General features: G+C 34.4%; 1 protein-coding gene across 1 annotated transcript; it reads left to right on the plus strand.

Annotated features, from left to right (window-relative positions):
* On the plus strand, nt 1–27,237 carry LOC138700438 (uncharacterized). The gene is made up of 4 exons (XM_069827055.1): nt 1–272; nt 13,665–13,767; nt 16,200–16,349; nt 25,921–27,237. Exons 1-4 carry the CDS (start codon nt 1–3, stop codon nt 26,110–26,112), a joined length of 717 nt encoding a protein of 238 aa, XP_069683156.1. The 3' UTR covers nt 26,113–27,237.

Raw genomic sequence — 27,237 nt, forward strand, 5'->3', positions numbered from 1 at the left:
ATGGCTTTAGTTGCTATTAAAATATCTGAGAAAGGGAGAAAAACACTTTCAATAATTTTGGTGCTGATAAATATTATTCAGATTATATTTGGGCTGAGTTTATTTGTAGCAGGCTTGCATACAACATTGACAGTGGGAAGCCTACTTTATTTCTTGGATAGAGTGCAATTTGAAAAAATTTTCAGAACATTAACTATGTTTGGTTTTGTGGTCATGGTTATATATGCATTCGGGCTAAGAGTGTGTTACATTTGTGCTAATCCTGCATTACAGTAAGCTTACAACTGTTGTGATAATTTTCGCTTGTCCACAACATTTCGATATAGAAATGTGAAAAGTTAGGCTAGAATTTCTAAATTAGGCAAATTTTCATTTTATATTATAACTTTCTACGAAATATTTTCATATTTTAGCTGGTCTGTAAACAGATACTGGAGTGTTAATTGTACATAGCACAGTGTGAGATAAAATTAAATATTCACATAATGGCAGGCATTAGTTTTAAACGTTTTATTTGTGGGCATTAGCAAATAACTTCTATTTTCTCAATTTGACATACCGTATTAATTTTTCGGTTAAATGAGTGTTGAGTGACTTTTTTTCCTATTGCGGATATGCATTTTCAGCCATCTTACATGTCGTACCGGTACCAACATAACTTACGAGACGCTAGTTTGCAATGTCCCAGTGGAATAGAAATTCGGTCATTTTCATACCTCAGGGAAGTGTGTAGAGGTAAGAAAATGGAGTGTTATGACAGGTTAGGTTAATTTAGATTTTTATTATATCTTATATACTTATCTGTGACAGGTTAGATTACGGTAGTTTAGGGTTTTGTTATGCCGTGTGTAGGCAAATCTGTGACAGGTTAGGTTAGGTTAATTTAGGATTTTAGTGAGAGGTTAGGTTAGTTTAGGCTTTTATTATGCTTTGCATATACGAAACTGTAACAGGCTAGGTTAGGATAGTTTAGACTTTTGTTTTGCCTTATAGGCGAATTTGTGACAAGTTAGGTTAGATTAGTTTAGGACTTTAGTAACAGGTTAGGTGAGGTTAGTTTAGGCTTTTATTATTCTCGTCAAGGTGAAGGTGATAGCGATTGAGTGTGGCACTCTTGAACAGGTAGTGATTTTTCGTTTTCTATGTTGGCAGTTCAACTGCATTGGTGTCTATTCCAAAATCAGTGGAAGTCATTCAACGCTCGTTTCTCCAATTTTTCTCTAATATGTTCGTATAATGTACGAATTAAGTACATTTGATATGCACTCATAATTTATTGCATTTTATGTTCACTGATAGTTTGCACCCTGGAAAAACACTAGCTGTCTGGTTATTAGCGGGATTCATTACATCCTTCCTGGGGATTGCTATTGCTGCTTTAGCTCCAATTTCTGCAACTACACTTTTACAACAATTAAGAAACTCATTTTTTCGAGGAATGGGGCAGTATCTCAGCGATTCAGAGTGGAAGACGACCTTCGATATTCTACAGCAAGAATTAGGATGTTGTGGAACACTGAGTTATACTGATTGGCATCGTGTTTCATGGATTAATATAGATTTGCTTCGAGAGGATTCACAAACAGTCCTTCGGTAAGTGAAATTTATTATCTGATCATTTTTGTAGTGCAAAAACATTCCTATTAAGTATTTCAGAAGAAACTATTTTAATTAGCCTGTAACAGTATACCATAGTTTTTCAGGAGGAAAAAGAAATCTGGAAAATCTTTTCGAAGTTTCTCTAAAGAGGTTCTAATTGATTCTTGCATATGGGAACATGTATATTGTGTTAAGACATACAATCACGATTTGATGATGTTAGCCTACAGTAAGTATAGATGCAACGTTTGGTGATTATGGCAAAAATGTAACATTTAGCATAGCTAGGTCGCAAATGTATTAACTTAATTTACATCTCAATTAGATAAAAATAGACACTAATGGTACCGGTACATGAAATGGTAATGGTGTTTATCTACATTTCACTACCAGAAGAAATTTTTTGTTTATTTCATCATGCATTTTATACAGTGGGTGCCGGGTAGCTCAGTTGGTAGAGCAGCTGGCTACGGACTGGAAGGTCCGGGGTTCGATCCCAGGTGGTGACAGGATTTTTTCTCGTTGCCAAACTTCCAGAACGGCCCTGAGGTTCACTCAGCCTCCTATAAAATTGAGTACCGGGTCTTTCCCGGGGGTAAAAAGGCGGTCAGAGCGTGGTGCCGACCACACCACCTCATTCTAGTGCCGAGGTCATGGAAAGCATGGGGCTCTACCTCCATGCCCCCCCAAGTGCCTTCATGGCATGTTATGGGGATACCTTTATTTTATACAGTGACATATTGCTATTTTAAATAATTCTTTTTGTATATATCATAAACAGGGGCTTTCAGACAGAATAGTAGATATTTTGGCATGTTGTATCGATAACAGTAAAAAGATTCATATAAACATATGTCCAATTAATAGATGCGGAGCTATTTGAATCTAGCACCTAAGTTGTTATGAGACACAGGGTAAATCACCTTATTGTAGGTACTCTTTTCTTTCATTGTACTAATAAGCATTGTGTTTTTTCTCTCTTTTACGGAGGAGGGATCCAAAGGCTTACACTGCAGCCTCAGGCTTATTGTGCCTGTCACTCCTGTACTATGAATGATACTTGTTGCCAAAAGGCATGCTCTTGTACAAGTACAGCACGTCACACTGAACTTAACTTGTGCTATAGTATGGATGATAATGATATGTACCGGTACTTTAATGATGGCAAATGAGTCCAAGGTCCAATGCTGAAAGTTACCCAGCAATTCTATCTGAATTGGTTGAGGGAAAACTCAAGAAAAAACTCCAACCAGGTGCCTTGTCCCAACCAGGATTTGAACCTGGGCCCACTCGTTTCATTGTCAGATGTGCTTAACTGTTACTCCACAATGGTGGACTAAGCGTTGTGTTAAATTGGCCAATATGGTTTTAGGTTTCAACAATGTTCATGCCTTGCTTCCCATGTCTCAGTTTTTAGTATCGTGGTAGCATTATTTGTTTTGTTGCTGTCTTACTTCACATTAACTATTGAATGTGTTGCTCATATTTTGTCGGTAAACCATATAGGAAGTCTATTACAATGTTGTTCAACAATTTGCCAAATGTGTACTGGTTCACGTTTCCATAAAGAAGTATAGCCCCACACTCATATCCCTAGTATTTGACACTACACCATTACTTTTTGAGCTCTAGGGTTACTGTATTGACACATCCATCTTGGCTTTTCTTTGGACAAATATCGCACATTTTCTGTATGAACTTACCCATTTAAAAAGAATAGGCAGGCATTGATTACTGAATAAAACATGCTGAAGGGAGGATTGGTTAATACACAAACACTATAATTAGCCTATGCACCAGTTGCAATAAGCTCGCTTCTTCTGTGGGTATTTTCTTGCATTGTGTGTACATGCTATAATTTATAGGGTTGAAAGTGTGCCGAACTTTTAAGGCTGATTTCATGGTGGATAGCACTGTTTGAACTGACAATATGAAAATGTCCCTGCTAATATTACGATTTTGATCTTTTGAAGTAATGGTACCGGTAACTTAAATTTGATATCATGTCTCTCAGTTGGAATTATTACACTTATGCAGGATTTAAGCTAGAAAATAAATAATCGTCGCAAAAATGCGCAAATGAAAAATTATATTTGTGCAAATTGCGAAATGCTTGTGGAATATTAGTCTATAAATAATTGTGCAGAAAAATGAAATTAATGAAGTATGCAAAAACAAAAAGTTATGTAATTTGTTTCTTGTAATTTTTATTACTTTCAATCCATCTGACCACACTCTAAATATAAGCCTACTTATATAGATAAGTAAATCATTAGACGTAGTTATGTTTAGAATCAATTACTGCTGAATTTACATCACATTAAAGTACGTTATTTTATGGGCACGCTAAACATTTAAATTCTTTACTAGTAGGCTAGGCTCTTCAAGATATATTATTGGCAGAGTGCTAACTCTTTTTACTGAAAGGCAGTTTCTAATTCCAGTTTTTACAAAATTCTTGCAACTAAATCCTCACTCACAATTTACAGTATGCGATGAAATTAGCTTATATAAATCATGGAAGAGTGGAACAGAGAAAATTCTCTCCGTCACCACGATTTGAACCCGGATTTTCAGCTCTACGTGCTGATGCTTTATCCACTAAGCCACACCGGATTCCCATCCCGATGCCGGATCGAATCCTCTCAGTTTAAATTCTACCTCTTGGGTTCCCTCTAGTGGCCTACCCTCATGCACTGCGTTATAAATGAATGACAGTTGGCACAATGTCCACACATTTGCAGAAGTGCACTCGTTATGAGTGACTAAATGGCCGGGATCCGAATAAATAAGCGCTGTCTAAATCACAAAGTGATTATTTTCCGCATATCATATATTACGATGTACTATATAAATCAATTAGAAGAAATTGTTCACTTAACTTACTTGAATTGCACCAACTCCTTGAAATCAATTCCTGAACATCTATTGCTCCATACCGTTTTGAACATTGCCCATGCCATTAGCATTTATTTAATTTAAATTCAGATTAGTTCAAACACAACTCTGATTTCATTTTCTCCGTTACCATCTTCGTTTCTGAAGTCCAATGTGGTTGTCGCATTTTTTGCACATTTACATTCAAAGTTTGTTGCATTTTTAGAAGTAGAGTAGCAAAATGCAACTGTGGCTTAAACCCTACATTTATGATACCGGTACCATATTTTAATTACCTTCTAACATTATTTACATAAGATGTCTCCAACTAAAATCCTGTTTTGCCTTGTAGCTCGCATTAGAATATTCACTTGAATGGTGGTTCTATAGTGTTATGTCACTGTCATATTCATGACATCATCTTGTGCTATAAAGATCTCGTTAGAAATGATTGCTATACCAGTAGAAAAAATATCTAAATTGAACTCAGATAAAGTACCGGTAATGAAAAATATGCATATATAACTGTGCAAATTGAAGGAGTCAATAGAATACATTAAAATAAATAAGGAACATATTATGTGCTTTGTAATTAATTTCATAGTTTATTAGCAAATTAGATTAGGCTGAAAGTCTGCGCACTTTCACAAATGTGCATCCCTGCCTCACTTACGAAAAAAAAAATCTCTCTCTCTCCTTCCCTGTCCCCCTCTCTGTCTCTCTCTCTCTCCCCTGATCCCCTCTCTCTCCTTCTCTACCCTCTTCTCTCCCTCCCCCTCCCCCTCCCCCCTCTCTCAATAGCAACACCATCTGTCGCTCACCGCTATAGGATTATTAGACTTCTTAATGACAAGGAATAATGTTACATGTCAATCTTTTATTTAATTTGCAAGAAAACCGTCCATTCCATTGTATATAAAAAATAAAAATAATTCCGTGTAATTTTCTGTAGTGATACGAGTAAAAATCAGAAGCATGTGGATAGTACTTATCGAGTAAAACAGTGTTAACATTTAGATGAAAATTAATTTTTTCTGAGAAAAGTATTCATTTAGGACTAATATGGTATTATAATTTTTTATTTTTACATTCTATCTAAGGAATAAGCTGTTAAAATCTGCACAAGTGTATTATTTCCGCCATGTATATATCTGTATGGGTATGTGTGTGCGTGTGAGTGTGTGTGCTGTATATAAAGCAAAACAAAATTAAGATCAATGATACTAAAGAAACTATAAATTATGTTATAATAAATCACAAATGACTGACCAGAGTTGATTTTAAGATAGAAAAATCAGTCCACATCCGGATGGTCATAATAGTGTTGCTTTAACATTCGCAGTTTTAAGTTTTGTTAAAAAGTTCAGAGAGAATTACACCTACAGTAGGAGCCTTGATTAAGGTTGTAAGTGAATCATATTCAAGCGCAACAATTATTTTCTTACCAACATGAAGATAAAAATGGTCTCCGGCAAATATAAAATGTAAATGCCAGTGGCAGGGTAACGTTACAGGACCATTACGAACTAATACTATGTATTTCACTTTGCTTGCACATACAAAAACTTAACATCAGAGCATTGTAGGATACATTGTAGCTCTTTACATATGAATCCAACTTCTGTGTGATGTAAGGGAGAGAGTCTGGAGGAGACCAGTGGGATGTTGTTATTTGCCTTTCATTTTCTCCTTCTATTGATGCTTAATGTTGGCACAGACAAGGAAATGCATGTGGACCTGAAAACACTAATGATAGATGCCTTAGTGCATTAGTATGGTACGATAGCTATTTAATGTAAATTTGTGTAAAATCAGTTAGGTACATCTAATTCAACTGTAGTATTGTTAATGAAGTCTGGTATCTAATTCTTTTGGGATTGCAAACAACTGCATTTGCATGGAATGCAGACAATTGAAGTTCATATTCTCAAATAGGTGCACAATGAGCGATTTTATTTATCCATATCTTTTGAATGATAATTAAAGAAAATGAACTATAAACATAGGTTTAACATTGGTACAGTGTACATAATATAAACATGAATTTTTAGAAAATATAATCAGAAAGTATACGATTTATATCATGTTTATCACACTGATTTATAGATTAATGAAAAAACTTGGATGATTAATTAACACAAACCGTTACACTTGAACTTTATAGTAATAATAATGATAATAATAACAAATAACAATAATAATAACAAAAATAAGAAGAACAATGAGAATAAGAATAAAAATAAGAAAAAAAATAATAATAATAATAATAACAATGAAACCAACAATAAGAATAATAATAAGAATATCAATAGCAATAACAATGAACTAACAATAAGAATAACAATAAGTAACAATAACAATAAGAATAAGAATATCAGTAGCACTAGCAATAAGATCAACAATAACAATAAGAAGTAACAATAAGAATAAGAATAACCATGATTTATTAATAGCTAAATTAGAGGTATGGTATAAGAGGCCTAGCAGGTACAGGTAACTGGTTTAAATCATATCTTGACAGTCGAAAACAATTTGTAGAAATAAATACAATACTTTCGACTTCCACCTCTATGAAGCACGGTGTTCTGCAGGACTCAGTTCTTGGACCAGTACTTTTTTTTTATTATATATCAATGATTTCCCAGATCATATACCTTTTGCTAAGACAGTTTTGTTTGCTGATGATACAAATATGCTATTTAATTCTAACGATAAAAGTGAGTTGCTAAGTACAGTCAATCAGAGCAATGGCTACCTCCAAAACTGGCTTCAGCAAAATAAGTTACAACTGAATATTAGTAAGACCGTTTACATACTCTTTAACAATAGCAGCGATCAAAATTCTGCTCCTATCAAAATAAATTATAGAGACATAATGGAAGTTAAAAATACAAAATTTCTAGGCATCTGGATTGACTCTGCTTTAACTTGGAACTATCATGTTGAGAAAACTATAGAAAAATTGAACTGCTATATATATGCTTTCAGAATTTTAAGCAAAGCAACCTCTAATGAAGTTCTCAGATCTATGTATTTTGGCTATATACATTCCCAGATTCAGTATGGCATATCATTATGGGGCGCAACAAGCAAAATCACGGAAATTTTTAAGCTACAGAAGAAAATTATAAAAATTATGAAACAAGCACCTATAAGGTCGCAAAGTAAAGCAATTTTTAGAGAACTCAAAATTCTGCCGGTGCCTTGTATATACATTCTAGAAACAGTGTCTTTCTTTCATAAAAACAAAACAAAATTCAAATTGAATTCAGACTACCACATGTATCAAACAAGAACATCAAGTCATATCCATCTGTCCACTCATAGAATTACCACAAGTCTTAAAAGTATTTTACATAGAGGCATAAACATGTATAGTAAAATTCCAAGCTCCATAATAAGTAGTAAACAAAAGAAGTTTAAAAGCATAGTCAACAGGTTGCTGCTGCATCATATGGCATATACTGTAGAGGAATTTATGTCTTTAGACTTTGCATGAAAGTGCCTACTAATGTGTAATTGTGAAGGCATATAGATCGTTATTGCTGTTAAGAACATTATTATTATTATTATTATTATTATTATTATTATTATTACTATTATTTTTATACTATGTTAGATACAGTTCTTCTTCAATCATGTCAGCAGATGTCCTGCAATAAGAAAGCTACAAATTCATAAATATGCCTATAGTATAATCAGAAACTAGATTAAGACTTATAAATAAGATTGACGAAGCCATGATTTGTAAAACTCTCTTTGGTGAATAAATTACTACTACTACTACTACTACTAACTAACAACACTAAGAATAAGAATAGCAATAGCGATAACAATAAGACCACCAATAACAATAAGGATAAGAATAACAATTAGAATAAGAATAACAATAGGAATATCAATAGCAGTAACAATAACTGACAATAACAATAAGAATAACAATAAGGATATCAATATAAATGGCAATAATAATAAGACCAACAATAATAATGATAAAAAATGACATTAAGAATAACAATAACAATAAGAATATCAATAGCAATAACAATAAGAATAAGGATAATAATAAGTATAACAATAACAATAACAGCAAGAACAATAACTACAAGAACAATAACAACAATAACAGTAATAATAATAATAATAATAATAATAATAATAATAATAATAATAATAATAGAAAAAGGAGCATCTTCTGCGAACCTCTGGAAAAAGAACAAAGGAAGAGATTAGTGAAGTGTGACATTGTATGGGTCAGAAACATGAACATTATGACGAAGTGAAGAGAAACGAGTAGAAGCACCTTGAAATATGGATATGGAAAGGAATGGAACATGTGAAATGGACAGAGAGAATAAGAAATGAAGCTGTCCTAGAAAGAGTGGGTAAGAAAGAATAATGTTGAAACTGATCAGGAAGAGGATAATAAATTGACTGGGCCACTGGCTAAGAAGAAACTGCGTAGAAAAGGATGCACTGGAAGGAATGGTGAGAAGAAGAAAAGTTCGGGTCAGCAAAATACATCAGATACATAGATCATATGTGGTGACTAAGAAGAAGGTGGAAAATAGGAAAGATTGGAGCATGCTGAGTTGTAGTGGAAGACCTGTCCTTGGGCAGAACACTGAATAATAATAATAATAATAATAATAATAATAATAATAATAATAATAATAATATCTTATTGGTTGTACGTCAATATGGGACAAATCAACTTAACATACATATGGAAAATTATGAAATAAAGAATCACCAATAAAACATGGAGAAGTGGAGTTGCGATTCTGATATCTCCAAACGTATCGAAGTCATGTTACAATCCTTATATTTACGGGAATATCATTGAAGGGACACTATTTCTTTGTTATTAATGATTACATAATTATTAAAACAGATTCGATTCCTGTGTGGATTTATACAATAGGCTATGTGTCTACTCTTTTTTCAGTGATTCTGAGGTCGATGGGCGTGTTTTGCCACCTGTAGTCCCTTGGAGCTGTTGCAATCCAAGCGTTCGTTTTCCATGTTTTCATGACAAATTGCAACAGTCACAATCTATCAAAATATGGCAAGACCTTGTACTTGATTCACTTTATACAGAAGGATGTCTGCAAGTGCTTAGACCATCAGTTCAAAGAGCAATGGATGGAGCCATAGGGATCTGTGTGTTAATCTTTCTTCTCCAGGTCAGCAGCTAACATCAGATACGGTATCCAATTTCAGTTAGTAATAACCAGGGAACGGATTTATATGGACTAAAAATATATGAAATATGTAAATATATATGTAGTTATTTTTACCAAAATATGGAATTAAATATGGATTTTTACCAAAATATGGAATTAAATATGGACTTAAAATTATAAAAAAATGACTATGTACGTTAAATATTGGTACATTTTAATCAAACTAAACAAAAAATATAATGGACGTACCTTATCTTCCAATGTAGTTTCAACAAAACACAATTTTTATTGTCTGTTACCATAACAATAGGTTACAAACATTTCTTTCAAGTGCTGAAAAGTGAATCTTCTTCTATTGTCTCTGAGGATAGATTTATACTGACTAAAAGAGCGTTCGACGTCACAAGAAGTAACTGGTACATAATTCAATTTCACAATGTCTGCTGGGGATAAGTCCAAGTTAATCTTCACTGTTGATTCACCACTCATCACAGCAACAACCTTTTGTAGTTCTTCATATCCAGGGTTTTTTGAAAGTACAGTGTCCACCTTAGCTCTTACTGCATCTGCAACTTTACCTCTACCACGATTCAGTTGTTCCACAGTACTATTTATAATTTCAAAACTTTCAGATAGTGAAAGGTACCTATTTTGGAGACTTTTGAGCGTTTTTATGATGCATGAAAATGTATGCTGAATGTGAGCTAAGTCATTCTTCACACTTATGTCACAGGTAACTGTTTTCGCAGTATCAATTGAGACTGCATCTTCAGAGTCCAATGCAAGGAGAACATTGTTAATAGAGTCTATATGTTCGGCATAATATTCAACTGCTTCTAGCCATGTACCCCATCTAGTTAAAATTGGCTTTGGTGGCAATGGAATTTCAGGGTACATTTCTTTCAACACGTTAACTCTACTGGGAGCTTTGAGAAATACTTTTTTCACTGATGAAATCAACAAATCTACTTTAGGGAAATTGTCTCTGACCACTTCTGCCACACGATGAAATGCATGCGCCACACAAGTAAAATGAGTCAATTTAGGATATACAACAGATAATGCTTGTCCAGCTTTGACCATATAAGGGGCAGCATCGCTAATAAAGAATAACACATTATCGTACATAATACCCTTTGGCCACAGGATACCCATAGCTTCGTTGAACAGTTTAACTATAGTTTTGTTATTGCACTTTTCTAGAACATCACAATGTAAAAGAATTCGTTCAGAATATTGTTCACTTAACAAACCGATAACTACATTACCAACAAGTCTACCTTCTTTGTCGGGAGTCTCATCAATGGAAACCCAAATTGAACTATCTTTAATTTCATCTCTTATCTTCTGTATTGTCTCATCGTAGATGGATGGAGCATACGTCTTCCTAAGTGTTGACTCATCCGGGATTGTATGTTGAGTATATTTTTCAAGGAATTCCCTGAAGACTTTATTCTTTAGTTTGTAGAGAGGAATATCAGCAGAGATGAGAGAACGGCACAGGTCGATGTTAAACTCAGATCTTACATTCGATGTTGTTGGTTGTGTTAAAAACAATTGTCTCTGCTTGGAATTTAGTTGTTTGTTGGCCTGATGTTTACTAGTTGTAATGTGTTGTTGCACCAGGAACTTTTGTGTAGATGATACTGCACACTGACACAAATTACAAAATAATATTTTATTGTCAGTTGATAAACCATCTTCTTTAAATTCTGAAATGTAACTTGTTAGTTTTGATTTTAAATTGACTGAATGACGTACTTTTGGCATATTTACCGTCTTTATAGTATGATTTACAAAACTGAACCTATGTGTACTCTGACTGGCATTTAACTGTTGAGCTGCACAACTGAAGTCTGTTAAAAATTTTAAATTAAATTAATACAGTTTTGTAACTTACTTTCCCATTGTTGATAGGACTGCTAATTTTCAAATAACTCTGATGTTAAAGGGATTACTGAACATGTGTTTAAATCTCTATTGTTGAAATGTATTTTTAAAAGTTAATGGAATTTTGTTTTGTTTTATTGTTAAACCTAATATAATATGGACTGTTTTATATGAAATATGGAAAATATATGGAAATTAACGAAAATATGTACTAAACTCTAAAATATGGAAAAATATGGAAAATAAAAGTAGGATTTTTCAACCCTACACATTGTGAAACATAAAGATAATGCAAAATATAAATTATATTAGCTTTATAAGTAAATATGTATTTACATATAAATCCTTTCCCTGGTAATAACTTTAGCCTACATGTTGACAGCTCGTAAGCAATTCACTGATAAGCAAAACTAACCAAATTTTTAACACATGTGAAATATTGGAGTTCTTATCAAGTTGTATGAAATATATTAATAATAATCTGATACTGGTACCTTACGAGTCAGGCAGAGTAAAAAATAATGTGGTCACTCAGAGAAGAAATTCTCCATTTTTATAATCGTTAACACCATGTCTTCGTTATCTTCTTTCATGTGTTATTATCAGAGTGCTGCAGAACAGTGCTTAGAACCGGTTTATATTCGACCGGTCACAGATCAAGTGTGAGGTTGGACATTCGTTCGAATATCCGGCCTTGAAGCGGTTGCGCCTGGCTAGACAGAACCACAGATATGTAGGACAGAATACCAAGCGCATTTCATCTTACAGGAACTCTGATGACATTTTGTAACTACACAAATGGAGTAACAATTGAAGGAAATTTACTTTTCCTAATTAAAAAAAGTGTTAGCTTGAAATTCTTAGGAAAATATTTGGGGCTAAGAGGGATGAAGTTACAGGAGAATGGAGAAAGTTACACAACGCAGAACTGCATGCATTGTATTCTTCACCTGACATAGTTAGGAACATTAAATCCAGACGTTTGAGATGGCAGGGCATGTAGCACATATGGGTGAATCCAGAAATGCATATAGAGTATTAGTTGGGAGGTCAGAAGGTAAAAGACCTTTGGAGAGACCGAGACGTAAATGGGAAGATAATATTAAAATGGATTTGAGGGAAGTGAGATATGATGATAAAGACTGGATTAATCTTGCACAGGATAGGACTTATGGTGGACTTATGTAAGGGCGGCAATGAACCTGCGGGTTCCTTAAAAGCCATAAGTAAGTTAGCTTGAAATAGGATTATAATTGATTGGACACTTTGGTACATTTATCTTCATAACTAATATATAAATCAACTAATGGACACCGCGAGAAGAATGTGAAGCCTTGGCTGTGAGATGAGTGCATTTTGCATGTGCTTAATTTGCGATTGATTTGGATTAGATAGATGTGTAGAACATAAATAGTTCAATTTTGTCATAATATGTATAACTAGTAAAGTGTGATGTGCAGTTGTCGTGTATGGTAGGAAATAAGCGTAATGTATAGATGAAATCTGACGTATAAACAAATACAAGAATGAAATAAATTACAATTACTTACAAAATAGAAGAGCAAATAAGTACACACTTACTATTGTAACGTTGATACTTTAAACTCAAAATACATAGGCTACCTCTGAAAGAGTAATTGTTAATATAGCCTATATCTTTTATTCTAAGTGGATGTATTATTATTTCTCTAATAAATCGTTTTTAGGGAGATAAAAAGTTATTAACAAAAATAAAAGCACTCTTAAATCTCTTATTCTATAATATGTAATGTAATAAAGTATACAAACCAAGACATAACAAAATTGATATGGACGAGAAAAATGTTAGATGATTGACGTTAAAACATTAATTAATTGAAGATTGACAATGTATAAAAACAATACAAAAATCGACAGTGCATGAAACAAAACATTTTTTTTTCTCTCTTGTAGAGCCCGATCGCAAACTCATGGTACCAATATGCGCGAGCTTCTTTCTGAGGCTTCGGAGTGGGGGGTTCTGTGTGTGAGGTGACTGCTTACTCATAGAGCGTACTGTTCAAACACCCCCCCCCCCCCAGCAAGACTCTGGGCGAGTCCATGTAAGTGGATGCCAATTCGTTTTTCGCTCAGGTGCCACAAGTTTGCTATTGGGCTCTACGGAGGAGGGACCGGAAGGCTTACACTGCAGCCTGAGGCTTATTGTGCTTACCACTTCTATTCTGTGAATGTTTGGGTAGCCAAATGGCTGCACTCAACAAAACTAACTAAGCTTGTGTGCACAACGAATGATGGCAAGAGAGCTATTTAGCACATGGGAACTGTAACATTGGCAACTCAGCCGCAGTTACCATTGCAACAGGCTTCCCCTGCTATGTGATATTCATTTGTTTTTCCGATCGCAGCGCTAATGTCATGTCCCATCTTTAGAAAAGACAAGTATAGGTTAAAGTAGATAAAACTTAAAAGTTGTTATTTCCCTTGTGGTTTAAATGTGGTGTATTAAGAAACGAAAAGTGTATTCATTATGAAAATTATCACTAATGTCAAGGAAATGTAGTGTATAAATTCATGTCTTTAAAGAAGTGGCTATATTACTGTAAAACATTATTCAGTGGTACCAGTATATATCATAGCTTTCTTTATTAATATTGTTACATTAACAACTACTGTATAAAATTATAAATTACGTGATGAAACACATAATTAAAAGAAAACTTTATCTAATAAGTATACAGGCTGAACTGTAAGTAATGTCATTAATTTCCAGAGCGCGTGCGCGCATGTGTGTGTGTGCGTGCGTGCGCCTATGTATGTTCGTATGTATGTTCTTTATACAAATTTACACGCTTTGATCAACATTTACCAAAGTTTGCACATTAATCCTTCACAACCAGAAGAAAAACATAGGCTACATTAAAATTGGACAAATGGACGTTATAATTTTTTATGCATCATTAAGCACTGAGAGCAACAGATTTGCTAAACCAAAGGTCTGTGACCCGAGGTTTTGTAACAAATGTAACATTTTAAAATTCTTTTGCAGAACGAAAAGTCACATTTTTTCAGATCAAATTTCTGAACATTTAAAGACATAACTAAAATTCGTTCAATAATTTCTTATCATAATATAGGTCTACTGCTCTCTTAAATCGACTGTGCCTATTAAGAAATAAATCATTGCCTTTCCCAAAACACACAATGAAATGCTACACATAAAACTATTTTTTTCTCAGAAAAGGAAGCAAAAATGATCAACATTTTATTAAACTTTTTTGTTGTGGTACGGTAACAATAGTTATTATTATAGTTAGGCTACGTAGATAAACTTTTTTGTTTGAAATGTCTCAAAGAAATTATTGAATCCCTAAAGTTAATGACATTACTTACGATTCAGCCTGTATGTATGATTTTTAAATATGACAAATATACAAACAATAATTTTCATTTCAATGCCATATTTTCAGATAGATGTATATGCATAATGAAGTTTATTATATACTTTTCAGTATACAAACTTAATATATGAATAATAATATAATGTTTTTTTTTTTCTGAAATTAATGACATTACTTACGGTTCAGCCTGTATAATATGGTTTTTATAAATATGACAAATACACAAACAATAATTTTCATTTCAATGTCATATTTTCAGATAAGTTGTATGTGTATAATAAAGTTTATTATATAGTTTTCTGTCTACAAACTTAATATATGAATAATAATATTGTAACTTTTAATTCAAACAACAATATGGTTTTTATTTCCACAACAACCACACACCCTTCAACAATGGGTATTCCACTCAACACTGCAACACAGTAGTTGTTATTGCACTCCACAGAACGACAATGAGTATTCACGTTTATTATTGAGAAGAACAACAATGTACTCCTAATTTCAACTAATGTTCACAGAGCACTATTTACAAAACAAAACTGTCAGTTCTCAGTTCACAGTTCGTTTGCCCTGGCTAGTTCTTCTAGCTCGCTCACTCACTCAAGTTCACTGTACGTTGAACCCAAGACTTCCAGATAACAGTTCACTGCACTTCGAACCCAAGACTTCCGGATGCGTTGCCCTCACCTGGACGCTGCCACACTACTCAAGTTCACTGTACTTCGAACCCAAGACTTCCGGACGTGTTGCCCTCACCTGGACGCTGCCACAGTACTCACTTAAGTTCACTGTACTTCGAACCCAAGACTTCCACTGGATACGTCTAGCTTTCTCGCAGCTGACTGTCTAACTAGATTGGCTCAACTGAAACTGGCTTGACAGACTCGAAGGCTGTTCGCTTTTATTTGTTAGATTACACTTTCTCGAACCTTCGATCCTCGAAGTTTCTACAACAATCAGTCTCGAGACGTTTCTCCACTTCCACCGCAGTTGGCCTCCTTCCCCTCTCACCCCGCACAGCGGCCAGCGTCTCACAGCTTTTCCTCTCCTCTCCTCATGCCTGCCTTCCCGTGTGTCCTCCCTTCTGCCGGACGTGCGCTCGACTCCCCAACGCTGCTGGGTCCTCCAACATGGCTCCACAATATAATGGTTTTTTAACCTTTTACCTTGTTTGATAAGTTTGTAGTCTGAAAACTATATATTTTCTTTATTTTAATTTTAATTTTATTTACTACATTATTTTAATAATTTTCATATTTTTACATAGCTCGCAATAGCAATTATTGTTCGTTACCTTTACACTGCTTCTCGAAACAGTGTTATTATTGGAGATCCTACTGTGTCTGCATATGGATGGCTTTTCGGGCGAGGTGATTGTCTCTATAAATCTGGACTGACCATGAAAGAACTTGATGAAGTAAGTTCATTATAAAAATAATGATATATATTGTGTTAGGTATTCGAGACAGTATTTTCAGTACACAATATTTGTATGAAGCTATCAATTACGTTCGTCTGGCAACATTTTATATTTTAAAAATTGTGTTCTCTTATGTAGAGCATTCATATAAAAAAAAGATAAACAAAAAGAAGTGCACAATAATTACAAAAGGTCTTTCTTACCACTGATACATAAGAACTACTTTTAGAATGCTTTATTCAAGTTAAGCATTTCCCAACATGTCCCATTCATTTTGAAAACAGACTTTTCATAGTCTGGTAAAAAGAAATTAGTCCAACGTGCAATATGAAGCAGAAAGGAACATGTTGAAATAACCAGTAAGCAAGAGACATCATGTCACATTATCATTTGCTATGTCGAATTGTTTCTTTTTATTTCTGCAGACAATGTTAGTTTTTCAGATTAAAGCTGCTGGTATGCAAATAGTTAGATGTGACTGGATGATTGATGATGGATGAAGTTGAACTTGTAAAGAATATATCAACAGGAACAAAATTACAATTAAAACGTGTCTAAGAGGGAGACGAAGACAAAGGCAACTGCCTGCAATCCTGGCATATCTACACTGAATGACCAATACAACTTTCTTAAGACTGTGAAAACTTGACCTATTAATGTTAAGTCTGCGGCTGGTGCATTCCAGAGTTTGCCAGCATATGGCCTTATGGTTGACAAGACCAACAAGCAAATCATCTTCAAGATGTACCAGTCTGTATCTCAGTTTGAATTTCACTATTTTCATTGTAGAAAATGCTGTTTTGCATGGGTATGACGTTGAAAACGGTAACAAAATTTTATGGTCCTCTTTGCGATAGAGGGAAACTGACAATGTGCATAAATTCAAAAGGATTCTATTGTAGTGTCCAGAAATTTTATTTTCATAGTAGAACCGCTTGAAAAGACTAACAACTTATTTTTATTATCGACATTTAGCTTAGTGGCATTTTGTATGTTGATCTCGCCAAATATACCAAAAAGAGAAATTACTCATTCTGTCCCCAGAACAGAACAGGGAAGAAAAGGAAGTTATTTTCGTAGTGAAGCTTGTAACGCATTTATGTAGTCTGTTATTGACTTGTTCAGGCATTCTTTTTTATTTTTGAGTAACTAATTTTCAAAACTTTCAATAAAAGAGAAGTACAATAATTTACCCATTGTAACTGAATCCTGCCAAAACAACAATTTTATTTTTGCAAAATCCTTCAATTTTGTTTGTGGCTGAAATCATATTTTCTGTTTTGTGTTTCATGCTTTCATTTAAATCAGCTATGGGGACTATAAGCAAAGTAGGGAGGAAACGTTCCTACTCACCCCACATTCGTTTGATTGACAGGCGAGGGGTAAGGCAGTTGTTTTGCTAAGTCAAGAAGTGCAGTGGTGGACTCGACACACCTTGCGCATCAGTAATTTCTCCGCTCTTATTTATCGTTTTAAAATCTATACAGTATTTTGTTTATAGGGAGTACACGTATCATACAATAATTATGACGGCCACCTACTGTCATTAGGCAAATTATATATTTTTCAATTGTATAACCATTCCTTGATCATGTACACGAAAAATTCTTGAACTGCCTTGTGATCGACATAATAAAGTATTTCTTTTTTAAAAACAATAAGGAAAAAAGCAAAGCTCCATTGTCATTTAACTGCAAAATATATTAAAAGATACAATGCTCAACATAATAAATTGTTTCTTTTTAAAACCAATAAAGTAACTAAGCTCCATTGTCATTTAACTTGAAAGATTTAAACACAATATAATTATCAAGAAAATCTATTGTTTCTTTTTATAAATACTAAAGAAAGTAAAACTAACCTCCACTGTCATTTAACTTTAAAAGATATTAAACAAAATATATGAGATATGAATGAAACAAAATACTACTGTAGGCCTATACTGCTGGTTTTCATTTTTTTGTTGTTGATTGCCCTCGAAATTTCTTGTTATTAACTATAAAGGATATATTTGGCTCTAAAATAGAACAACTGAACCGTAATACTGAAACTAAGTGCATGTCTGTGATCCTAGACCTGGAGATACTTTTGGTCATATTCATTTTGAAAAGAAAAACAGCTCACAACAGTAAGTTGAGCCAAACATAGATACAATACGCATTGCAAATGTGCGCAGATTAGGGAATTGCTCCTCTGGTAGGTATTTAAAGAGATCTAATCCATTTTTTCCTAAACACTTTAGTGGAGTGCTCTTTTGCATCTCTATAGTGGCTCTGATGCTTGGGTAACATCAAATACAAATGGATTATTGAACAGACACATCTCCATGTTCATTGCAGTTACTTCTGAAAATCTTTCCTGGAAAGAGAACGCATCAAGTAGGCCTAATATGCACTCAAAGTTTTAAATAAGTTCAGTTCCAGATAGGCTACTTAATAAAATAATAAGTTTCTAAATCCTGAAAATACCATAAACATATCTTGTTTTGTATCTTTTCACAAATATTACGAAAATAGCTTTTAAAACTCTAAATAAATACTTGTAAGATCACCGAAGTCCGCTTTATGCTTCCGATCAAAGTGGCGTTTAATATTGAAGCGTTTTATATGCGCAATTTTAAACCTACATATTAAGCAACAGACTTTCTTCTTTTTGTAAGTAACAAAAAATTCTTTCTGCCACTCTTCCTGAAACTGACGTCCCGAGATCGAAGCCATACCCGCCACTGAATGAAGCGTGTCTAGAGAAGCACCAGGCGAAGGAGAGGGTCGGTGGAGTGAGGTAAGGCGGCTTTGAGTGCAATGGCCCTTCGGAGCCATTTTTCCCCATGGTTGATTTAAATAATTATCTCTCGGACGTTTCGGCAAGATATTCTAGTTTAGACATAAAAAATGGTCTTCCAAAAGTCTTGCATACTCTGGTTATTCGTCTTAAAAAGGAAAAGGAAACAAGAAGCTCATCTTGAAGCTTCACTACTCGCATCAACGAATTTCCCATAAAAAGCCAACGTGTTTCAGAATGCAGCAATAAATTGGTATGTTCTGCTCCCATAGGCTGGCAAAGCTTTTCGAATATATTAGATTTAATTGTTCTTCTTTTTAAATCATTTATAATTTATTGCAATAGAGCCGCACGGTGGTCTAGTGGCTAGACTTAGAATCCTGCGGAACACCCCGGGCAATGATGTTGTTGGTAAATTGTTCTACATAACTGGCTTCCCTATGGGTGAATGACATAAAGTCAAGTACAGTACCCGTCATTAGTATTAGAAATTGCAATTGTCGTCCTTAATACTTGTTTTAAGAGTCCTCATTAACAGTCTCGTGATTGTGCAAATATAGTTTTCAAGTATAGCTAGCTCCTTGTAAAGCTGATTTGAATAATTTCAAGGGAAAAATTGTTCCGGGGCCGGGTATCGAACTCGGGACCTTTGGCTGAGCGCACCAATGCTCTACCGACTGAGCTACACAGGAATGTACCAGACACCAGCTCAATTTTTCCCTTATATCCACATACCTCAAGTGGGCTGACAAGCTGTCAGAGATCCGTCATTGAGTGTGCACAAACTCTGTGTGACTTGAATTTATTGTGGTTTTCTGTTAACGAACAGTGACGTGTATTGTGCAAATCTAGTTTCAGGTGTAGCTCCCTGTGAACTTGGTTTGAATAATTTCATGGAAAAAATTGTTCCAGGGCCTGGTATCGAACCCGGTCTCATGATTATTAATGCCTGTAACTTACAAAACCTTTAATTCTCCCAGTTGATGCTGCTTCTCCGTCAGTGCTAACAATTTTCCAAGAATGTATTAATTTTGTTCAAGTAAGTATTATGGACACAATCATAAAATAATAGCTTTGCCTGGGGTAGTAGTTTCAAGCTCTTGATAAAATAAAAATTGTTCAATAAAATATAAAGTATATCTGAATCTAATAAAGTTTATTAAATGACATTTACCACTGCGTCGGTACTTTTGTCCAACTGTAGAGAAAACTCAGTGTCCCCCACCATTTTACTGTTCACATTCATTTCAATGGCAAGAGATATTTTTTTTATACTTTGACTGACGTGTTATTGAATAACGGAATTTTGGATATTTCTTCTTCAACAGTGTCACAAAACATTATATTCACATTTTTTGCGATTGGTAATATTAGCTCTTCGCCTACATTATGAGGGTTTTTCTGCTTCATTATATTATTAACTCAGATAATTCACATACCGGTATGTATTTCATATGATGAAGCATGTAATGCTTTATCAGAAACAGAAATGCGTTCCTCATACAAGGCACTCGAGGTTCTACTTATGTTCGTCTCCATGCCACATGAAATCATAAAGGCAAGTAACCATCACTGTATTTATTAAGCACAGTAGGCTACGTTTTTTATTCCTAACAATCATAATTTGATATCACATTACTTTGAACTACCACTGCTGTGATTGCTGTCATTTAATCCAGAATTTGATTCAGCTTCTACTTTCCGAACCAGAAATCTGTCCATGATAAGACTGAATTGAAGTGCTATAATAGGCCTAAAGTATTGCACTACTAGCACCTGCAAATACCAAGAATAAACTGAAACTGACCTATATGATTCTGACGATTGCAATCACTCAATTTATTAGCAAGTTGGAAGAGTAAATTAAGCACTGTAGTCAGAGCTGTAGTTGGAAATAAATTTTAGGAGGTACCGGTACTACTGAAATCTCCTTGGTCAGACTAGACTCTATTTGGACTTGTACTGCACTTCTTTTCCAAGGTTACTTCTTCGTCATGCAGACCTCCTTCCAGATCGCAGCCACTATTGCACATAAGGGAAAGAATGAAATGCTGACACTGACGGCCAAACACCTGTTTAGAAACAAAAGCCTAGAAACTCTTTTCCTAGAAGTTCCCCCCCCCCCCCCCCCCCAGATATCATTCATTACAGAGTAATGCCCATTCACATTCTTTAGTTGAAATTATTGGAATAGAATCTATAATATGTAACTGGATTCTGATTGAGGTTCTAGCTGATATGTAATCTGTTACTAGATAGCATAATTATGTCATTTGACAATTATGTATCAGACGAAGAATAATTGTTTGTATATATCTGAAGTCTGATGAGTATAATTTGTTACTAGTCTGCGATGTATGTAATGGAGGAGGAAAGGAACTGGCAACCCTATCCCATTATCTCCTGGCTTAGTTGCCTCATGAGTGATGTCTTATTGGTGTCACTTATGAGGTTCAAATCTGTCTTCGGGCAGTTGACTAACCAACAACAACAATGCATAATAAACTATAAAGCTCTGGTGATTTCATGATGATGTCAGTATATTTACTGAAGGTCTGAATGTACTTTCACTTGCCTTCAAGATGGAAATATTCACACAAGTTTGAGATGCTTGTATCAATACAGGTTATATCTGTTTGTATTTACAACAGCCAAATCTTTCTCGTTTTTCTGCCTGTCTTCCATTTCTGTATCACTGATCTTAGATTGTAAATAGAAGTAGTAGAGATGAACAAAACTCGCTCTCGCTGTGTTCGTTGCATTTGTCTTTCGAGTCTCGTCTCGTCATTCTCTGGCGCTTCGAGTCTCGCTCATCATTCTCGAAATAGCATTTGGTCGGTATGGAAAAATTTCGTAACATTGAATAACATACATCATTAAAATAAATAACATTATAAATGTTTAAATGAGACAAAAAGACAAAACAGAACAGTATCTTAGTTATCAAAATGTTCTGGTTCTATTATATGATATTATTACCTATGGTTACATAAATAGAAAAAAAAAATTCTCAAATAAATTTGCATTTCTAGGAAACATAAAACGTAACACGAATATCTTTTTACTTGAGATTGCACACTTGATCTCAAACATATGAAAAGAAAATTCCTAGCCTTTTAATAAGGGCCTAGTAATTAAATAAAGACTGGGGAATGGATCGTTATACACTGAAAGGTAGAGATGATGTTTCAAATAGGCTACTTGATTGTTTATACATATATAACAGTTGCCAAAGTAGATAAAAGTTCAGTCAGGTATAAACAAACAACTGTGGTGATTCAAAGCTGCTTGATGTTGGAGACTTCGGGAGTGATCAATCTCGACGTCTCGAAATACTCACAAGCAGTCTTTACGTCAACGATGCAACATGTACAACATTGTTATGCGGGTTTTTGGCTTTGCGGGCACTGTTAGTCTTGCTTTCTCGAGCGTTGTTCATCTATAGTAAGTAAGATGCTTGTGTGGGATTGATAATAAGCCTCTGTTTGAAATTTTCTGCCAGGCTTCGGTGAAATTGATGTGTTTATTTCAGCTGTCTTTGTGCTGCTTTGTAGTTCAATTCTTTGAAAACATTTTGTTTTAAAGCAGAGAATACCTTCTCAGTATAAGATTCTGGCAAATGTAGGTACCATAGATTCAAAGACCCTAACAGTACCGGTATGCTTGATAACTTTATCAGCTTCTGGAATGATTATCTCTCTTCTTTGCAGACATATAGATAAATCTGATAACTCTATAGCTTCCCCACACTGACTTCACTGTCCTGGTACTGGAACCAGCCCATCTAATAGAAAATATCTTCCCAAATTTACTGAACTTTTCACTCTAGTCAGCTGCAGCCATGAAGTTATATTTGATTTTTTGAGGGCATACTGCATACAAAGTATGATAAAATTTGTCAAAGAAAATATTAAAATGGTTGAGGCTCACATGTACTTCATTTTTTGTATCATGGACTGCGAGTTCTAATCTCTAGTTAGCACAAGGCCATAAATTGAAATTGTGGAAAGGTTTTGTAACTCAGTGGCAGCACCGTTTTTCCTTTTGAAAACAATGCATGCTCCATCACAAACAAATCCAATAAGATTTTGAAGAGAAATTTAATCAGAACCATAGACAATCAGATTCTGTATTATAGCATCCTTGATCGAACTGCTAATTGTGTCTTTAAGTTCAATTATGTCGCGAAAGAATGCACAGGTGTACTTTCTGTCATTGCACATTTTAAACATGGCTAGTACGGGCTTATTGTTGATAGTTGTTGATTCGTCTATCATGACACTGAATTTAGTATTGTTTGAAATTATATGCTTGGCTAGTTCTAATTTCTCATTTCTATAGATGTGATCCAAGATATTAGTGCAGCTAAATTTGGAGTGTAAAACTCTGTCCATGTGTAGCCTAATCCATTTAACTGTTGAACTTCAATGTCTGCTGGAAAATTAGTGAATGGTCTACCAAATTTTCCAATTTTATATGCTCATCTAAACTCTAGTAGTTGTTTCATACTGTACCAAATTCATCTTGTCTACTCCATTTTCTAAAGACTTCTTATTAGCATCACTCTTAATTTGTTCTGATATTGTATGAGTAGTAGTGCTTTTATGTTCATGTATCTTTATTCGCAGATTATTTTGCTGTTTTTCCTTAGTTTTTCCAAAACCTCTAACATCACAATCGACCCATTCTTTGGCTGATTTTAAGCAAGTGCCTTGAGATGGACATAAGCCCAGCTTACAATCTTGAACACAGATCATATGCAGAGACTAAGAAAAGACAGAAAATAGGAAAGATTGGAAAATTCTGGGTTTTCAGTGAAAGACCTACCCATGAACAGAACACTTATGTATGATGTATGTACAACCAACCAGCTGTTTTCTTTCTCAAAATAGGCTAATCGTACTGAGTTTCTGACCAACATTCTGGAAAATCTTTTGGTAGAACTTTCAAATTTTCACTTAAGTTACTTCGTCTGACTCCAACATAGCTTTAAACAGCCAGCCATCCTTCAAACCTAAGTCTCGCTATGTTCTGGGAAATTTTGTACATCTGACATTTGTCACTATCACTTTTTTCATTGTGAACATTATGTTCTGTATCTTTTCACTATCAGGTAATTCAATGCTATCGACATTCAACCACTACCTCAAAACTGAAGAGTCATGAACGCACGAAAAGTAACAATATTTCCCTCCTCTAGCAAACTGTTAGCATTAAGCCTGAGCGAGTTTTAAAATTAGCGAATCACTGCAGCAGAATTCTTGAGGCGCCACATCATAAGATAGTGTTATGCGAAGGTATCTATGTAAGTTTTGAAATTAGGGAATCAGTGTAGCAGATTTCTTGAGGCACCATACCATAAGGTTAATGTTAATTACTTGTTAATTACGACGTCTCCAAGCTTGAAATTAACAAATCACAACTACTGAAGTGCCAGACCAGGGTTTTCGATAAAACGAGTGGACTAACTTTTAAGCAAAGGATATGAAATGGAAGCTGCTACTTTTATGCCAGATATTAAAATCAGAATGTTTTTCAAATAGCTAACATCCTTCATTTTAAAGTATATTAGAGACTAGTTAAACATATTTTCGAGTCTATATTTTTTACCGGTATGGTAACAGCGAGTTTTTATTTTAGACCAGCCGTCAGTAGCACAGTGCACTCTCGAGCTAGTGTCTCTTACTTGCAGATCTCTTACAGCACCTGCGTGTATCTGTGGCTGCTGGCAGGTATGCTTTCTTCTTCACAATGGAGCATATCGTGATACACACCTTACCTGTTACCCATTTCAGCGAGTGCTGACGACCACTGTTTTAGACAATACAGTGAACTGGCCCAACTACAGCACTGACTGTGGTAGGTGTTCACCATCGATTTATCAGAAAGTGAAAAAAGTAAACTTAGTATTGTTGCAGATGTTGACCATTTGGTACAGTCTGTCTCAAAATAAAATGTACCATACTAAAAGGTTTGTGATAAATACAAAATAGGTCTTGTATGGAGAATTTCTTCTGAATGACAAAAAGTGTAAATTTAAATTCTAGAATTGCGCGACACATTTCTTGGGGCTTCGCGACATACCATATTTGGGAAATATTTTTTTAATTGATTATTTAATGACAATGTTTAAACTACTAAGTTATTTAGCGCAGATGGAATTGGTGATAGTAAGATGGTATTCGCCACAGATTGCTTGGCATTCGCCTTAGAATTGGGAAAGGCCACGTAATCAGCCCAATCAGGAACTTAATTCACGGTCGACTGAAGCTCTGGATTTGCAGGCAAACGTGCTGCCACCAGGGCTATGTCGGACGTCATACTGTTTCCTTTAGACATAATTTACTTACTCTGAATACTTTGATTCAAATAACTTTTGTATGAATGCTCTACTGTGTTTATGCATTCTACTTTTTATAAAAATTTGTTGTGTAGTGTACATACTGGTACTGTAATGTTATGAGTGTATCACATGAACAATAGCTTACAGAATTACATTTTCAATATATTTTTACGAAGTTGCAAAGATGGCTGGAGATCATCATGTAGTAGCTAATTACTATTAGGGAGTGTAGAAATTTTAAGATTAAATGTAATATCATGCAGTATTAGACGTTTTCATGACTTCACATACAGGAGAAAATGCATTATCATTAAAATATTTCGCCGAAACCAGCCTCTTTAAGTATTTTTCATCACAGATGACACATTCTGTAACAATAATTTACATGAACTATTGTACCTTAATTCTATAGTAACCTCATTTAATTTGTTTTGATTTATGTAGATGAGATCTCAACAAAAGGCACTAATTAAAAGAGGGAAAGGAGCTGGGAAAGAAAACAAAAAGAAGAAAAAATATAAAGACTTAGAAACATATGAAGAGGACACAACTAATGAGGAACAAGAACGAAGCAAGCTATTGAAATGGAAAAAATCAAGTCGTAAACAGAACAGTGAAGACAAAAAGTTTGATTAAGCAATTTTTAGCAAAAGATCTTGCTTCTTAATGCAAACTCTGGTGTCCGTTGTATTTTGGACGTGGTCAGCATTCATAATTTATTATTGAGTATTAGACACAGCTCTTTCTTCCGAATGTACATTTTAGCCTATAGAGCTGCCAAAAATTCTTGCTCTGATTAACACATTATACCCATTCTTGTCTACTTGCCTGTTTTGTTTTTCCAACACTCAGTGTCATACTATTAAGGGGAGGCAGAGGTGAAATTTTCGAACAAAACTGAAGAAAAAAATGAAAATTTGGTTTTTTCCATTTTTATTATCTTTATTTTGATATTCCGATGTTAGTTTTTGATTTCGTGCCCTTAAAAGTATGAAATTAAAACCAACTGTATTACTGTATTATTCCCATAATAAACTAATACTTATCATTATTTATATACCTTCTCTGAACATATAAATAAAAAGAAATATTGAAAATTTCTTACAATATGATGCATGGAGCATTTTATATCAAACAATATAAAGTTTTATAAAATTATTAATATTTACAGAACTATTGTACTTAGAAAGTTGAAACTTGGTATGTCCATCACTAATAACATACTTAGTATCCTTGATCAATTTCAAACAAATCGGATAAATTTTGTGGATTTTGAAATATTCACCTCTGCCTCCCTTAATGCCCATAAAGAAACCTGGAACATAAATCACAATCATTTACAAAAATGGTATCATAGTGCCAACATATTATATTGAATAAAGTTTTATTGACGTGAGCGCTTCCTCTTTGCCTTCCTGTTGTACTTCTCCTATGGGACGTGTCTTACAAGTGTCCAGCAGTAGTCAGCAAGCTTGGCAGCGTTCCACCTACCTTGATATCGGTGTTCCATTGCGCAAATATCTTGGTGGAAGTGCTCACCGTGCTCATCACTCACTTCACCGCAGTTGCTGGGGAAGAAGTCTAAATTAATGTGAGTGGAGGAAGTGGACTTTGAGTGACATGTTGCAGCCTAACTCATGATTAGGGCTAGGATTTTGATGACCTATAAATCATGAGAAAATGTCCTAAAACAATGCATTTATGACTTAAAAATCTTTAAAAAATGCCCTTAAAAATGACCTAAAAAATTGATTTTACATA

This window comes from Periplaneta americana, chromosome 5, assembly GCF_040183065.1.
Source record: "Periplaneta americana isolate PAMFEO1 chromosome 5, P.americana_PAMFEO1_priV1, whole genome shotgun sequence".
NCBI classification, from domain to species: Eukaryota; Metazoa; Arthropoda; class Insecta; order Blattodea; family Blattidae; genus Periplaneta; species Periplaneta americana.

Coding starts and splice junctions, on each gene's coding strand:
- LOC138700438 (XM_069827055.1), top strand. CDS start 1: ATGGCTTTAGTTGCTATTAAAATATCTGAGAAAGGGAGAAAAACACTT. Junction 273..13,664: donor TGTGCTAATCCTGCATTACA/GTAAGCTTACAA, acceptor TTTTTCGCTCAG/GTGCCACAAGTTTGCTATTG. Junction 13,768..16,199: donor TCTATTCTGTGAATGTTTGG/GTAGCCAAATGG, acceptor ATTTTTACATAG/CTCGCAATAGCAATTATTGT.